This window comes from Bombina bombina, unplaced genomic scaffold (assembly GCF_027579735.1).
Source record: "Bombina bombina isolate aBomBom1 unplaced genomic scaffold, aBomBom1.pri scaffold_1236, whole genome shotgun sequence".
NCBI classification, from domain to species: domain Eukaryota; kingdom Metazoa; phylum Chordata; class Amphibia; order Anura; family Bombinatoridae; genus Bombina; species Bombina bombina.
Window position 1 is genome coordinate 13903 of NW_026510792.1, and position 16976 is coordinate 30878.

General features: G+C 40.8%; 1 protein-coding gene across 1 annotated transcript in view; it reads right to left on the bottom strand.

The window, feature by feature from the left end:
- Window positions 1-6101: 6101 nt before the first annotated feature.
- The window catches only part of LOC128643463 (leucine-rich PPR motif-containing protein, mitochondrial-like), a 52605-nt gene continuing 41730 nt past the window's right edge, over window positions 6102-16976 (bottom strand). Inside the window, exons 4-5 of the mRNA XM_053696311.1 lie at window positions 11362-11544; window positions 6102-6151 (exon numbers count right to left, since the gene is read on the bottom strand). Coding sequence (XP_053552286.1) covers window positions 6102-6151; window positions 11362-11544 — 233 coding nt within the window. The remainder of the gene's footprint in view (window positions 6152-11361; window positions 11545-16976) is intronic.

Consider the following 16976-nt stretch of genomic DNA (forward strand, 5'->3'; position numbering starts at 1 on the left):
GACGAAAGGAATACCGGGCCTTTCCCATTCTTTATTAACAATTTCCGCCACCCGCTTGGGTATAGGAAAAGCTTCTGGGAGCCCCGGCACCTCTAGGAACTTGTCCATTTTACATAGTTTCTCTGGGATGACCAACTTGTCACAATCATCCAGAGTGGATAATACCTCCTTAAGCAGAATGCGGAGATGTTCCAACTTAAATTTAAATGCAATCACATCAGGTTCAGCTTGTTGAGAAATGTTCCCTGAATCAGTAATTTCTCCCTCAGACAAAACCTCCCTGGCCCCATCAGACTGAGTTAGGGGCCCTTCAGAAATATTAATATCAGCGTCGTCATGCTCTTCAGTATCTAAAACAGAGCAGTCGCGCTTACGCTGATAAGTGTTCATTTTGGCTAAAATGTTTTTGACAGAATTATCCATTACAGCCGTTAATTGTTGCATAGTAAGGAGTATTGGCGCGCTAGATGTACTAGGGGCCTCCTGAGTGGGCAAGACTCGTGTAGACGAAGGAGGGAATGATGCAGTACCATGCTTACTCCCCTCACTTGAGGAATCATCTTGGGCATCATTGTCATTGTCACATAAATCACATTTATTTAAATGAATAGGAATTCTGGCTTCCCCACATTCAGAACACAGTCTATCTGGTAGTTCAGACATGTTAAACAGGCATAAACTTGATAACAAGTACAAAAAACGTTTTAAAATAAAAACGTTACTGTCACTTTAAATTTTAAACTGAACACACTTTATTACTGCAAATGCGAAAAGACATGAAGGAATTGTTCAAAATTTACCAAATTTTCACCACAGTGTCTTAAAGCCTTAAAAGTATTGCACACCAAATTTGGAAGCTTTAACCCTTAAAATAACGGAACCGGAGCCGTTTTGAACTTTAACCCCTTTACAGTCCCTGGTATCTGCTTTGCTGAGACCCAACCAAGCCCCAAGGGGAATACGATACCAAATGACGCCTTCAGAAAGTCTTTTCTAAGTATCAGAGCTCCTCTCACATGCGACTGCATGCCATGCCTCTCAAAAACAAGTGCGCAACACCGGCGCGAAAATGAGGCTCTGCCTATGCTTTGGGAAAGCCCCTAAAGAATAAGGTGTCTAAAACAGTGCCTGCCGATATTATTATATCAAAATACCCAGATAAAATGATTCCTCAAGGCTAAATATGTGTTAATAATCAATCGATTTAGCCCAAAAAAAGTCTACAGTCTTAATAAGCCCTTTTTGAAGCCCTTATTTACAATCGTAATAAACATGGCTTACCGGATCCCAGAGGGAAAATGACAGCTTCCAGCATTACATCGTCTTGTTAGAATGTGTCATACCTCAAGCAGCAAGAGACTGCTCACTGTTCCCCCAACTGAAGTTAATTGCTCTCAACAGTCCTGTGTGGAACAGCCATGGATTTTAGTGACGGTTGCTAAAATCATTTTCCTCATACAAACAGAAATCTTCATCTCTTTTCTGTTTCTGAGTAAATAGTACATACCAGCACTATTTCAAAATAACAAACTCTTGATTGAATAATAAAAACTACAGTTAAACACTAAAAAACTCTAAGCCATCTCCGTGGAGATGTTGCCTGTACAACGGCAAAGAGAATGACTGGGGTAGGCGGAGCCTAGGAGGGATCATGTGACCAGCTTTGCTGGGCTCTTTGCCATTTCCTGTTGGGGAAGAGAATATCCCACAAGTAAGGATGACGCCGTGGACCGGAAACACCTATGTTGGAGAAACATAATTTATGTAAGAACTTACCTGATAAATTCATTTCTTTCATATTAGCAAGAGTCCATGAGCTAGTGACGTATGGGATATACATTCCTACCAGGAGGGGCAAAGTTTCCCAAACCTCAAAATGCCTATAAATACACCCCTCACCACACCCACAATTCAGTTTAACGAATAGCCAAGAAGTGGGGTGATAAAAAAGTGCGAAAGCATATAAAATAAGGAATTGGAATAATTGTGCTTTATAAAAAAATCATAACCACCACAAAAAAAGGGCGGGCCTCATGGACTCTTGCTAATATGAAAGAAATGAATTTATCAGGTAAGTTCTTACATAAATTATGTTTTCTTTCATGTAATTAGCAAGAGTCCATGAGCTAGTGACGTATGGGATAATGATTACCCAAGATGTGGATCTTTCCATGCAAGAGTCACTAGAGAGGGAGGGATAAAATAAAGACAGCCAATTCCTGCTGAAAATAATCCACACCCAAAATAAAGTTTAATGAAAAACATAAGCAGAAGATTCAAACTGAAACCGCTACCTGAAGTACTTTTCTACCAAAAACTGCTTCAGAAGAAGAAAATACATCAAAATGGTAGAATTTAGTAAAAGTATGCAAAGAGGACCAAGTTGCTGCTTTGCAAATCTGATCAATCGAAGCTTCATTCCTAAATGCCCAGGAAGTAGAAACTGACCTAGTAGAATGAGCTGTAATCCTTTGAGGCGGAGTTTTACCCGACTCAACATTGGCAAGATGAATTAAAGATTTCAACCAAGATGCCAAAGAAATGGCAGAAGCTTTCTGGCCTTTTCTAGAACCGGAAAAGATAACAAATAAACTAGAAGTCTTTCGGAAAGACTTAGTAGCTTCAACATAATATTTCAAAGCTCTAACAACATCCAAAGAATGCAACGATTTCTCCTTAGAATTCTTAGGATTAGGACATAATGAAGGAACCACAATTTCTCTACTAATGTTGTTGGAATTCACAACTTTAGGTAAAAATTCAAAAAGTTCGCAACACTGCCTTATCCTGATGAAAAATCAGAAAAGGAGACTCACAAGAAAGAGCAGATAATTCAGAAACTCTTCTGGCAGAAGAGATTGCCAAAAGGAACAAAACTTTCCAAGAAAGTAATTTTTTTTTTTTAAATAATTTTTTTATTGAAGTTAAAGTATAGTTTAACAAACAAACAAAAATCGCCAATGAGGCCAATGTTACATCAGAGTAGATAATACATTGTCTATAGATTAACATTATTAGTATAATACACATGTAACAATATAATCATATATTACATCATAATATGGAGATAGACAAAAGTTTAGGCGAGATAGAATACAACTTCGTTTTATGTTATATTATGAACAGATGATCTCCACAGTACTATAGAAACAATTGAAAGAATATCAAAGTCAGGCTGTGGAGAATTGGCTTATGTGTCAGCCACTCTCGGGCTGAGATATACAGGGGGGGGGGATATTCAGCGGGTAAGCACCGCTATAAATAAAGAGGAAATGGTGGAGAGTCAGGGGGGGGGGCGGAGCCTTATATAAGTATGAGTAGTTTAAAATATGAGGTTGGTACTTAGAGATGTTAAAGTGGAGGAATCCCAGAACTATCTAGGGAAGATTATAACTAGTAAATCATAGCCTAAGGATACTAGCTCTTGGTTATATAATGAGGTTATCTTCCAGGCCTACTTCTAGGCCTATATTGCAGGAATGCGATGTAAGAGTGTATTAGTGAAATATAGATATAAATCTGAATCTCATATCACCTAATAGCATCTAATCTATGTCCATTTACAAACCGCTTCAGTGTATGTAGAGTATTATAAGCAGAATACAACTGGTCTCCTGGCAATCTAGCCAATCTATATACAAACTTTAATGTCACCTCAAACCCCTATACCACATCTTTGCCCTTGAGCATATCTCTAACTTTAAACATGCTGAGGGTAAACATTTTGCTTCAGGACATAAGACTTTATAAAAATGGGGTGGGGCAAGAACATACCCAATCTAGCATCCATGAACTAAAATGAAGGCATAATAGAGTCCTTATGGAATAGTGCAAGCCGCCCTATTTGGGATGATAACATGGATAATGGTCATTGTTTAATAGTTCAACAAAATCAAACAGTATATAGTGTCCAAATAGTATATAAACAATAACTAGCTTGTAAGCTAGGATACACACCATCTTGAACATGCGTCCCAAAGGAAACGAACACTAGGGGAAAAATAGTGACCTATTATCTGGCAACGATTTCGTCATCCCTGTCTTAGGTGCAAACTCAGTATCCCATAATTAAAGTTCTGCAGGAGCTATATTTCTAAGTGTTCTGGTCCAAATAGGGCTAGCGTTAATATTAGTATGCTAAGAGGAACCATTTGTAAAATGATCCCTCTACTAGGATGGCTACAGCGTACAGGAGGCAAAAGGTCCATATATAAAGCTATACTGTGAGGTACGAAACATACAAGAGTCACAATGTTCCAGAGCACTCATTTACCTTTTGGCTTATAGATATTTGTAATTACAAAGAGTAAAATAGATAAAATAAAGTATCTGCATGACACCTTGGCGTGTTTAGCTCAGAGATAGCAAGTAAGTGACATATTAGTAATCGCATATATGCAGAGCTAGTGATAAACCACATAACATAGAGGACTACTACCCCGCTGCTTGGGGCTATGCGAGGCGCCAAAAGCACACAGTTGCTCAATGAAATGACTTCCAATTAATAGATTGTTATATTCAATAATTCCCATCTTGTATAAAATGTGAAATAGTGGGCTATTTAATATTCTCAAATTCTAAGATGAAACTATAGGGGCTAGGCATTTAAATTCACATCCTCCAACTAGCATTCAGTATAAATAGTTAAAGTCAGGGGGGCATATATTAAAACTACAGCTCCTGTAATGAAAAATGCAGGTACAAAATCTGTGTATAAACACTACAGAGGAGCTTCTGTACATGCAAAGTATGGGCAAACCTATATAGAAACTAGGGATGATAGTCTCACATGTATTCTTATGGGGAACTATAAAAAAATGCACAAACATAACCCTGATCCTTAAGGCAGTCTAATCACAACAGTTTTAAAAGAGTACATATAACTACAGCTAGTGGTACTAAGCATATCCTATCTCTTGAAATATTAACAAGAGAGGCTGAATACTGCTGACCTAAATTGTATAAAAAAAAAAAAAAAAAAAAAAGCTTTTTAGAGCATTAAATAAAACAAAAAAAAAGCTTTTTAGAGCATTAAATCATCAATACTAGTCATTAGGGAAAATAAAACAAGTACAATAGAGCATCTGTAGGATACTCTGGCCTGTTTAACTCAAGAGCAGTATGTAAGCGATTCATTAGCAATCGTATATATTCAATACAGGTCTCATATGCACATATAGAAATAAGTAACTTACGAGTACCAACCGGGTAATAACAGTTCACAGTCAGTGAGGGCAAAAATATTGTCAACTTGTAGCCATAAGTAACTAACTAAATCTATGAATAAGTAATAATCCCTGTAAGTGACTAACTAAATCTATTAATAGGTAATAATCCCTGTAAAAAAGTTGTCTACTGTTCATTGTAAGTTCACCCGACACCGCTCCTTTGGAGCGGAACTATACCAGATGCATCATCTGAAAAGGGAAACATCCACTGATAGAGAGCACTTCTCGGGCCTGAAACTTGTTCCTGACGACAGATCGTGAGTTCTGTCCTGTTAGATGACTTTTGAGTCGCGGGGGCCTGCCTTGTCAGTCTTGCAATGCTGCTCCGGTGGCCACTTTGCCCAATCTGAGAGCTGCTGCTTGCCTCTCTAGGTATGATATCTATCTGTGCCGTAATCGATTGAGCTTCACATAGCGGCAGCAGACTGATAGTTGAGTCAGGTGAGGTTTGGGCTGCATAAATTCGAAGTTGGATTACAGTTGTGCAGGGCCGCACAGATGGGGGATCTGCCATGTGGCATCCTCTCTGCAGGCACATATCTCGTTCCAGGTGATCAGCAGCAGCAGCCTCCGGAGACCTCACTGGTGAAGAGTAGAGATGTTTTTTCTGAGCGCACGGTTCCGGTAGGTAGGCTGAGCTGCAGCTGCTCTTACTTAGCGGAATAGCCCGACAAGTTGAAATCTTTTGTCGTGTGGGTCGGGTCGCCTCCTCAGGCCCCTCCGTGGGACTAGGCACTTCATGCTTGGTAATATCTCTAATGCACATCACCAAGTTGTCAAATCCAGCCTGCATAGCCTCCTCGAATCCTGTCAGCAGCTCCAACACTGTAAGATAGGAGATCTCCATTTTGCAGATGCACGTGGCGTTACTGATTATAAGTAACGTGGCAGTAAGTTGAAATTTTCAACCTCCTCAATGTTCCCTGTTAAAGTTTAAGTTTATACAGGCATCTATAAAGATGAATAGCCAATATTTATCAGATAGCCCCCTATATTAGGGATTAAAGCTGGGAGCTCCCCATGCACACGTCTTGCTGTGTTGGCAGTTGGCTCCGCCCCCCTCCAAGAAAGTAATTTAATGTCCAATGAATGCATAGGTTCAAACGGAGGAGCTTGAAGAGCCCCCAGAACCAAATTCAAACTCCAAGGAGGAGAAATTGACTTAATGACAGGTTTTATACGAACCAAAGCTTGTACAAAACAATGAATATCAGGAAGATTAGCAATCTTTCTGTGAAAAAGAACAGAAAGAGCAGAGATTTGTCCTTTCAAAGAACTTGCGGATAAACCTTTATCTAAACCATCCTGAAGAAACTGTAAAATTCTCGGAATTCTAAAAGAATGCCAAGAAAAATTATGAGAAAGACACCAAGAAATATAAGTCTTCCAGACTCTATAATATATCTCTCTGGATACAGATTTACGAGCCTGTAACATAGTATTAATCACAGAGTCAGAGAAACCTCTTTGACCAAGAATCAAGCGTTCAATCTCCATACCTTTAAATTTAAGGATTTGAGATCCTGATGGAAAAAAGGACCTTGCGACAGAAGGTCTGGTCGTAGCGGAAGAGTCCACGGATGGCAAGAGGCCATCCGGACAAGATCCGCATACCAAAACCTGTGAGGCCACGCCGGAGCTACCAGCAGAACAAACGAGCATTCCTTCAGAATCTTGGAGATTACTCTTGGAAGAAGAACTAGAGGCGGAAAGATATAAGCAGGATGATACTTCCAAGGAAGTGATAATGCATCCACTGCTTCCGCCTGAGGATCCCGGGATCTGGACAGATACCTGGGAAGTTTCTTGTTTAGATGAGACGCCATCAGATCTATTTCTGGAAGCTCCCACATTTGAACAATCTGAAGAAATACCTCTGGGTGAAGAGACCATTCGCCCGGATGCAACGTTTGGCGACTGAGATAATCCGCTTCCCAATTGTCTATACCTGGGATATGAACCGCAGAGATTAGACAGGAGCTGGATTCCGCCCAAACCAGAATTCGAGATACTTCTTTCATAGCCAGAGGACTGTGAGTCCCTCCTTGATGATTGATGTATGCCACCGTTGTGACATTGTCTGTCTGAAAACAAATGAACGATTCTCTCTTCAGAAGAGGCCAAGACTGAAGAGCTCTGAAAATTGCATGGAGTTCCAAAATATTGATCGGTAATCTCACCTCCTGAGATTACCAAACTCCTTGTGCCGTCAAAGATCCCCACACAGCTACCCAACCTGAGAGACTTGTATCTGTTGAAATTACAGTGCAGGTCGGAAGCACAAAAGAAGCCCCCTGAATTAAACGATGGTGATCTGTCCACCACGTTAGAGAGTGTCGTACAATCGGTTTTAAAGATATTAATTGAGATATCTTTGTGTAATCCTTGCACCATTGATTCAGCATACAGAGCTGAAGAGGTCGCATGTGAAAACAAGCAAAGGGGATCGCGTCCGATGCAGCAGTCATAAGACCTAGAATTTCCATGCATAAGGCTACCGAAGGGAATGATTGTGACTGAAGGTTTCGACAAGCTGAAATCAATTTTAGACGTCTCTTGTCTGTTAAAGACAGAGTCATGGACACTGAATCTATCTGGAAACCCAGAAAGGTTACCCTTGTCTGAGGAATCAATGAACTTTTTGGTGAATTGATCCTCCAACCATGATCTTGAAGAAACAACACAAGTCGATTCGTATGAGATTCTGCTAAATGTAAAGACTGAGCAAGTACCAAGATATCGTCCAAATAAGGAAATACCACAATACCCTGTTCTCTGATTACAGGCAGAAGGGCACCGAGAACCTTTGTAAAAATTCTTGGAGCTGTAGCTAGGCCAAACGGCAGAGCCACAAACTGGTAATGCTTGTCCAGAAAAGAGAATCTCAGGAACTGATAATGATCTGGATGAATCGGAATATGCAGATATGCATCCTGTAAATCTATTGTGGACATATAATGCCCTTGCTGAACAAAAGGCAAGATAGTCCTTACAGTTACCATTTTGAACGTTGGTATCCTTACATAACGATTCAATATTTTTAGATCCAGAACTGGTCTGAAGGAATTCTCCTTCTTTGGTACAATGAAGAGATTCGAATAAAACCCCATCCCCTGTTCCGGAACTGGAACTGGCATAATTACTCCAGCCAACTCTAGATCTGAAACACAATTCAGAAATGCTTGAGCTTTCACTGGATTTACTGGGACACGGGAAAGAAAAAATCTCTTTGCAGGAGGTCTCATCTTGAAACCAATTCTGTACCCTTCTGAAACAATGTTCTGAATCCAAAGATTGTGAACAGAATTGATGCAAAATTTCTTTGAAAAAACGTAACCTGCCCCCTACCAGCTGAGCATGTGGACTTAGAAGCAGGCTTTGCCTTTCTAGAAGGCTTGGATTTATTCCAGACTGAAGATGGTTTCCAAACTGAAACTGCTCCTGAGGATGAAGGATCAGGCTTTTGTTCTTTGTTGAAACGAAAGGAACGAAAACGATTGTTGGCCCTGTTTTTACCCTTAGATTTTTTATCCTGTGGTAAAAAAGTTCCTTTCCCACCAGTAACAGTTGAGATAATAGAATCCAACTGAGAACCAAATAATTTGTTACCCTGGAAAGAAATGGAAAGTAGAGTTGATTTAGAAGCCATATCAGCATTCCAAGTCTTAAGCCATAAAGCTCTTCTAGCTAAAATAGCTAGAGACATAAACCTGACATCAACTCTGATAATATCAAAAATGGCATCACAGATAAAATTATTAGCATGCTGAAGAAGAATAATAATATTATGAGAATCATGATCTGTTACTTGTTGCGCTAAAGTCTCCAACCAAAAAGTTGAGGCTGCAGCAACATCAGCCAATGATATAGCAGGTCTAAGAAGATTACCTGAACACAGATAAGCTTTTCTTAGAAAGGATTCAATTTTCCTATCTAAAGGATCCTTAAACGAAGTACCATCTGACGTAGGAATAGTAGTACGTTTAGCAAGGGTAGAAATAGCCCCATCAACTTTAGGGATTTTGTCCCAAAATTCTAATCTGTCAGACGGCACAGGATATAATTGCTTAAAACGTTTAGAAGTTTAGAAGGAGTAAATGAATTACCCAATTTATCCCATTCTCTGGAAATTACTTCAGAAATAGTATTAGGAACAGGAAAAACTTCTGGAATAACCACAGGAGATTTAAATACCTTATCTAAACGTTTAGAATTAGTATCAAGAGGACCAGAATCCTCTATTTCTAAAGCAATTAGTAGTTCTTTAAGTAAAGAACGAATAAATTCCATTTTAAATAAATATGAAGATTTATCAGCATCAATCTCTGAGACAGAATCCTCTGAACCAGAAGAGTCATCAGAATCAGAATGATGATGTTCATCTAAAAATTCATCTGTAGAGAGAGAAGTTTTAAAAGATTTTTTATGTTTACTAGAAGGAGAAATAACAGACATAGCCTTCTTGATGGATTCAGAAACAAAATCTCTTATGTTATCAGGAACATTCTGCACCTTAGATGTTGAGGGAACTGCAACAGGCAATGGTACATTACTAAAGGAAATATTATCTGCTTTAACAAGTTTGTCATGACAATTAATACAAACAACAGCCGGAGGAATAGCTACCAAAAGTTTACAGCAGATACACTTAGCTTTGGTAGTTCCAGCACTAGACAGCGATTTTCCTGAAGTATCTTCTGACTCAGATGCAACGTGAGACATCTTGCAATATGTAAGAGAAAAAACAACATATAAAGCAAAATTGATCAAATTCCTTAAATGACAGTTTCAGGAATGGGAAAAAATGCCAATAAACAAGCTTCTAGTAACCAGAAGCAAAGAAAAAATGAGACTGAAATAATGTGGAGACAAAAGCGACGCCCATATTTTTTAGCGCCAAATAAGACGCCCACATTATTTGGCGCCTAAATGCTTTTTGGCGCCAAAAATGACGCCACATCCGGAACGCCGACATTTTTGGCGCAAAAGGATGTCAAAAAATGACGCAACTTCCGGTGACACGTATGACGCCGGAAACAGAAAAGATTTTTTGCGCCAAAAAAGTCCGCGCCAAGAATGACGCAATAAAATGAATCATTTTCAGCCCCCGCGAGCCTAACAGCCCACAGGGAAAAAAGAGTCAAATTTTAAGAGATTGATTCAAATGCATTATCCCAAATATGAAACTGACTGTCTGAAAATAAGGAATGTTGAACATCCTGAGTCAAGGCAAATAAATGTTTGAATACATATATTTAGAACTTTATTAAAAAAGTGCCCAACCATAGCTTAGAGTGTCACAGAAAATAAGATTTACTTACCCCAGGACACTCATCTACATGTTTGTAGAAAGCCAAACCAGTACTGAAACGAAAATCAGCAGAGGTAATGGTATATAAATAAGAGTATATAGTCGATCTGAAAAGGGAGGTAAGAGATGAATCTCTACGACCGATAACAGAGAACCTATGAAATAGACCCCGTAGAAGGAGATCACTGCATTCAAATAGGCAATACTCTCCTCACATCCCTCTGACATTCACTGCACGCTGAGATGAAAACCGGGCTCCAACCTGCTGCGGAGCGCATATCAACGTAGAATCTAGCACAAACTTACTTCACCACCTCCATAGGAGGCAAAGTTTGTAAAACTGAATTGTGGGTGTGGTGAGGGGTGTATTTATAGGCATTTTGAGGTTTGGGAAACTTTGCCCCTCCTGGTAGGAATGTATATCCCATACGTCACTAGCTCATGGACTCTTGCTAATTACATGAAAGAAATCAATTTTGCAGTATTAGCACCAATTTCAGCTTTCACTTAATATTTTATTCAGGCAAAAACTATTTTGACATGTGAAATAGTACTCTTTCATATGCAATAGTACAAATGTCCCTTTAAACATGCTAAGGAATATTATTGAGATTAGCAGGTCTTCAGGGCCAGTTGTGGAAATTTATATTCCAGTAAAGGTGCATGAACAGACATGAGTCAGCTTCTGTGTATGCTACAAGAATGGAATCAATCTGTATATACATTTTATATAAACTTTTCTTTCTTTATTTTATTTGAAGAAAAAAAAAAAAAAAAAACACACCACAACATCAGAAGAGCAATATGGTGAGAGCCAAATACCTTCCCTCCAAAAAAACCCATACAAAAATAACAACAATACCTCTGGAACTTCAAAGGGCACTTCTTGACTATTCCTCTTAAAGATATCTGACAACAACCTTAATGTCCTCTCCCGAGGAATTACATTTTCTTCTTGTATTTTAGTCCAGGCAGAGTCTGCCTTCTTCCAATCGTTATTTTCCCCTGGGGGGGAGGAAAGAATGTAGATTCACTTACATTGTGCAAAAATGTTTAAAATGACTAGATGCTGTGCCTATAACATAGAAAACCATAACAGGTTTAATTCAGATCTGTCTATATCAGTGATTCACAGGTACTGCTTAAAGGCCGCATGTAAATGAGCTTTATGCACTGCTTTAATTCTAGAAAGCCCAGACCACCAGTATTTCTGGGAGATAATGTATATATGCACTAATGTGTGTGTATAAAAGATAAAAAACATAATTTATGCTTACCTGATAAATTCCTTTCTTCTGTTGTGTGATCAGTCCACGGGTCATCATTACTTCTGGGATATAACTCCTCCCCAACAGGAAATGCAAGAGGATTCACCCAGCAGAGCTGCATATAGCTCCTCCCCTCTACGTCAGTCCCAGTCATTCGACCAAGAATCAACGAGAAAGGAGTAACCAAGGGTGAAGTGGTGACTGGAGTATAATTTAAAAGATATTTACCTGCCTTAAAAACAGGGCGGGCCGTGGACTGATCACACAACAGAAGAAAGGAATTTATCAGGTAAGCATAAATTATGTTTTCTTCTGTTATGTGTGATCAGTCCACGGGTCATCATTACTTCTGGGATACCAATACCAAAGCAAAAGTACACGGATGACGGGAGGGAAAGGCAGGCTCATTATACAGAAGGAACCACTGCCTGAAGAACCTTTCTCCCAAAAATAGCCTCCGAAGAAGCAAAAGTGTCAAATTTGTAAAATTTGGAAAAAGTATGAAGTGAAGACCAAGTTGCAGCCTTGCAAATCTGTTCAACAGAGGCCTCATTCTTAAAGGCCCAAGTGGAAGCCACAGCTCTAGTGGAGTGAGCTGTAATTCTTTCAGGAGGCTGCTGTCCAGCAGTCTCATAGGCTAAACGTATTATGCTACGAAGCCAAAAAGAGAGAGAGGTAGCAGAAGCTTTTTGACCTCTCCTCTGTCCAGAGTAAACGACAAACAAGGAAGAAGTTTGGCGAAGATCTTTAGTTGCCTGCAAGTAGAACTTGAGGGCACGAACTACATCCAGATTGTGTAAAAGACGTTCCTTCTTTGAAGAAGGATTTGGACACAAGGATGGGACAACAATCTCTTGATTGATGTTCCTGTTAGTGACTACCTTAGGTAAGAACCCAGGTTTAGTACGCAGAACTACCTTGTCTGAGTGAAAAATCAGATAAGGGGAATCACAATGTAAGGCTGATAACTCAGAGACTCTTCGAGCCGAGGAAATAGCCATTAAAAACAGAACTTTCCAAGATAACATTTTTATATCAATGGAATGAAGGGGTTCAAACGGAACACCCTGTAAAACGTTAAGAACTAAGTTTAAACTCCATGGTGGAGCAACAGCTTTAAACACAGGCTTGATCCTAGCTAAAGCCTGACAAAAGGACTGGACGTCTGGATTTTCTGACAGACGTCTGTGTAACAAGATGGACAGAGCTGAAATCTGTCCCTTTAATGAACTAGCTGATAAACCCTTTTCTAAACCTTCTTGTAGAAAAGACAGTATCCTAGCGATCCTAACCTTACTCCAGGAGTAACCTTTGGATTCGCACCAGTATAGGTATTTCCGCCATATTTTATGGTAAATCCTTCTGGTAACAGGCTTCCTAGCCTGAATTAGGGTATCAATAACCGACTCAGAAAAACCACGTTTTGATAAAATCAAGCGTTCAATTTCCAAGCAGTCAGCTTCAGAGAAGTTAGATTTTGATGTTTGAATGGACCCTGTATCAGAAGGTCCTGTCTTAGAGGTAGAGACCAAGGCGGACAGGATGACATGTCCACTAGATCTGCATACCAAGTCCTGCGTGGCCATGCAGGTGCTATTAGAATTACTGATGCTCTCTCCTGTTTGATTTTGGCAATCAATCGAGGAAGCAGCGGGAAGGGTGGAAACACATAAGCCATCCTGAAGTTCCAAGGTGCTGTCAAAGCATCTATCAGAACTGCTCCCGGATCCCTGGATCTGGACCCGTAGCGAGGAAGTTTGGCGTTCTGGCGAGACGCCATGAGATCTATCTCTGGTTTGCCCCAACGTCGAAGTATTTGGGCAAAGACCTCCGGATGAAGTTCCCACTCCCCCGGATGAAAAGTCTGGCGACTCAAGAAATCCGCCTCCCAGTTCTCCACTCCCGGGATGTGGATTGCTGACAGGTGGCAAGAGTGAGACTCTGCCCAGCGAATTATCTTTGATACTTCCATCATTGCTAGGGAGCTTCTTGTCCCTCCCTGATGGTTGATGTAAGCTACAGTCGTGATGTTGTCCGACTGAAACCTGATGAACCCCCGAGATGTTAACTGGGGCCAAGCCAGAAGGGCATTGAGCACTGCTCTCAATTCCAGAATGTTTATTGGAAGGAGACTCTCCTCCTGATTCCATAGTCCCTGAGCCTTCAGAGAATTCCAGACAGCGCCCCAACCTAGTAGGCTGGCGTCTGTTGTTACAATTGTCCAGTCTGGCCTGCTGAATGGCATCCCCCTGGACAGGTGTGGCCGATAAAGCCACCATAGAAGAGAATTTCTGGTCTCTTGATTCAGATTCAGAGTAGGGGACAAATCTGAGTAATCCCCATTCCACTGACTTAGCATGCATAATTGCAGCGGTCTGAGGTGTAGGCGTGCAAAAGGTACTATGTCCATTGCCGCTACCATTAAGCCGATCACCTCCATGCATTGAGCTACTGACGGGTGTTGAATGGAATGAAGGACGCGGCATGCATTTTGAAGCTTTGTTAACCTGTCTTCTGTCAGGTAAATCTTCATTTCTACAGAATCTATAAGAGTCCCCAAGAATGGAACTCTTGTGAGAGGAAAGAGAGAACTCTTCTTTTCGTTCACTTTCCATCCATGCGACCTTAGAAATGCCAGAACTAACTCTGTATGAGACTTGGCAGTTTGAAAGCTTGAAGCTTGAATTAGAATGTCGTCTAGGTACGGAGCTACCGAAATCCCTCGCGGTCTTAGTACCGCTAGAAGGGCACCCAGAACCTTTGTGAAGATTCTTGGAGCCGTAGCCAATCCGAATGGAAGAGCTACAAACTGGTAGTGCCTGTCTAAGAAGGCAAACCTTAGATACCGGTGATGATCTTTGTGGATCGGTATGTGAAGGTAAGCATCCTTTAAATCCACTGTGGTCATGTACTGACCCTCTTGGATCATGGGTAAGATTGTCCGAATAGTTTCCATTTTGAACGATGGAACTCTTAGGAATTTGTTTAGAGTCTTTAAATCTAAGATTGGCCTGAAAGTTCCCTCTTTTTTGGGAACCACAAACAGGTTTGAGTAGAACCTTTGTCCTTGTTCCGACCGCGGAACCGGATGGATCACTCCCATTAATAACAGATCTTGTACGCAGCGTAGAAACGCTTCTTTCTTTATCTGGTTTGTTGACAACCTTGACAGATGAAATCTCCCTCTTGGGGGAGATAATTTGAAGTCTAGAAGGTATCCCTGCGATATGATCTCTAGAGCCCAGGGATCCTGAACATCTCTTGCCCAGGCCTGGGCGAAGAGAGAGAGTCTGCCCCCCACTAGATCCGGTCCCGGATCGGGGGCTCTTGGTTCATGCTGTCTTTGGGGCAGCAGCAGGTTTCCTGGCCTGCTTGCTCTTGTTCCAGGACTGGTTAGGCTTCCAGCCTTGCCTGTAACGAGCAACAGCTCCTTCCTGTTTTGGTGCAGTGGAGGTTGATGCTGCTCCTGTTTTAAAGTTCCGAAAGGGACGAAAATTAGACTGTCTAGCCTTAGCTTTGGCTTTGTCTTGAGGTAGGGCGTGGCCCTTACCTCCTGTAATGTCAGCGATAATCTCTTTCAAACCGGGCCCAAATAAAGACTGCCCCTTGAAAGGTATATTAAGTAATTTGGACTTAGAAGTAACATCAGCTGACCAGGATTTTAGCCACAGCGCCCTACGTGCCTGTATGGCGAATCCTGAGTTCTTAGCCGTAAGTTTGGTTAAATGTACTACGGCCTCCGAAATGAAGGAATTAGCTAGTTTAAGGACTCTAAGCCTGTCCGTAATGTCGTCTAGCGTAGATGAACTAAGGTTCTCTTCAAGCGACTCAATCCAAAATGCTGCCGCAGCCGTAATCGGCGCGATACATGCAAGGGGTTGTAATATAAAACCTTGTTGAACAAACATTTTCTTAAGGTAACCCTCTAATTTTTTATCCATTGGATCTGAGAAAGCACAGCTATCCTCCACCGGGATAGTGGTACGCTTAGCTAAAGTAGAAACTGCTCCCTCCACCTTGGGGACCGTTTGCCATAAGTCCCGAGTGGTGGCGTCTATTGGAAACATCTTTCTAAATATTGGAGGGGGTGAGAACGGCACACCGGGTCTATCCCACTCCTTAGTAACAATTTCAGTTAGTCTCTTAGGTATAGGAAAAACGTCAGTACTCGCCGGTACCGCAAAGTATTTATCCAACCTACACAGTTTCTCTGGTATTGCAACGGTGTTACAATCGTTGAGAGCTGCTAAGACCTCCCCTAGTAATACACGGAGGTTCTCCAATTTAAATTTAAAATTTGAAATATCTGAGTCCAATCTGTTTGGATCAGAACCGTCACCCACAGAATGAAGCTCTCCGTCCTCATGCTCTGCGAGCTGTGACGCAGTATCAGACATGGCCCTAGCATTGTCAGCGCACTCTGTTCTCACCCCAGAGTGATCACGCTTGCCTCTTAGTTCTGGTAATTTAGACAAAACTTCAGTCATAACAGTAGCCATATCTTGTAATGTTATCTGTAATGGCCGCCCAGATGTACTAGGCGCCAAAATATCACGCACCTCCCGGGCGGGAGATGCAGGTACTGCCGCGTGAGGCGAGTTAGTCGGCATAACTCTCCCCTCGCTGTTTGGTGAAATTTGTTCACATTGTACAGATTGACTTTTATTTAAAGTAGCATCAATACAGTTAGTACATAAATTTCTATTGGGCTCCACCTTGGCATTGGAACAAATGACACAGATATCTTCCTCTGAGTCAGACATGTTTAACACACTAGCAAAAAACTTACAACTTGGTTATAATCTTTTTTAGCAAAAAACGTACTGTGCCTCAAAGAGGTACTAACGATTAAATGACAGTTGAAATAGTGAACTGAAAAACAGTTATAGCATCAAACTTTAAAACAACAAAACTTTTAGCAAAGGTTTGTTCCCATTAGTAAAATAACAATAATTAAATTTGACATAAAAAATACAAAGCAACGTTTTTATTCACAGTCACTATAAGAATTCTCACAGCTCTGCTGAGAGAATTTACCTCCCTTCAAAGAAGTTTGAAGACCCCTGAGATCTATCAGAGATGAACCGGATCATGCAGGAAAATTAAAAGTAACTGACTGGTATTTTTTGATGCGTAGCAAAGAGCGCCAAAACGGCCCCTCCCTCTCCC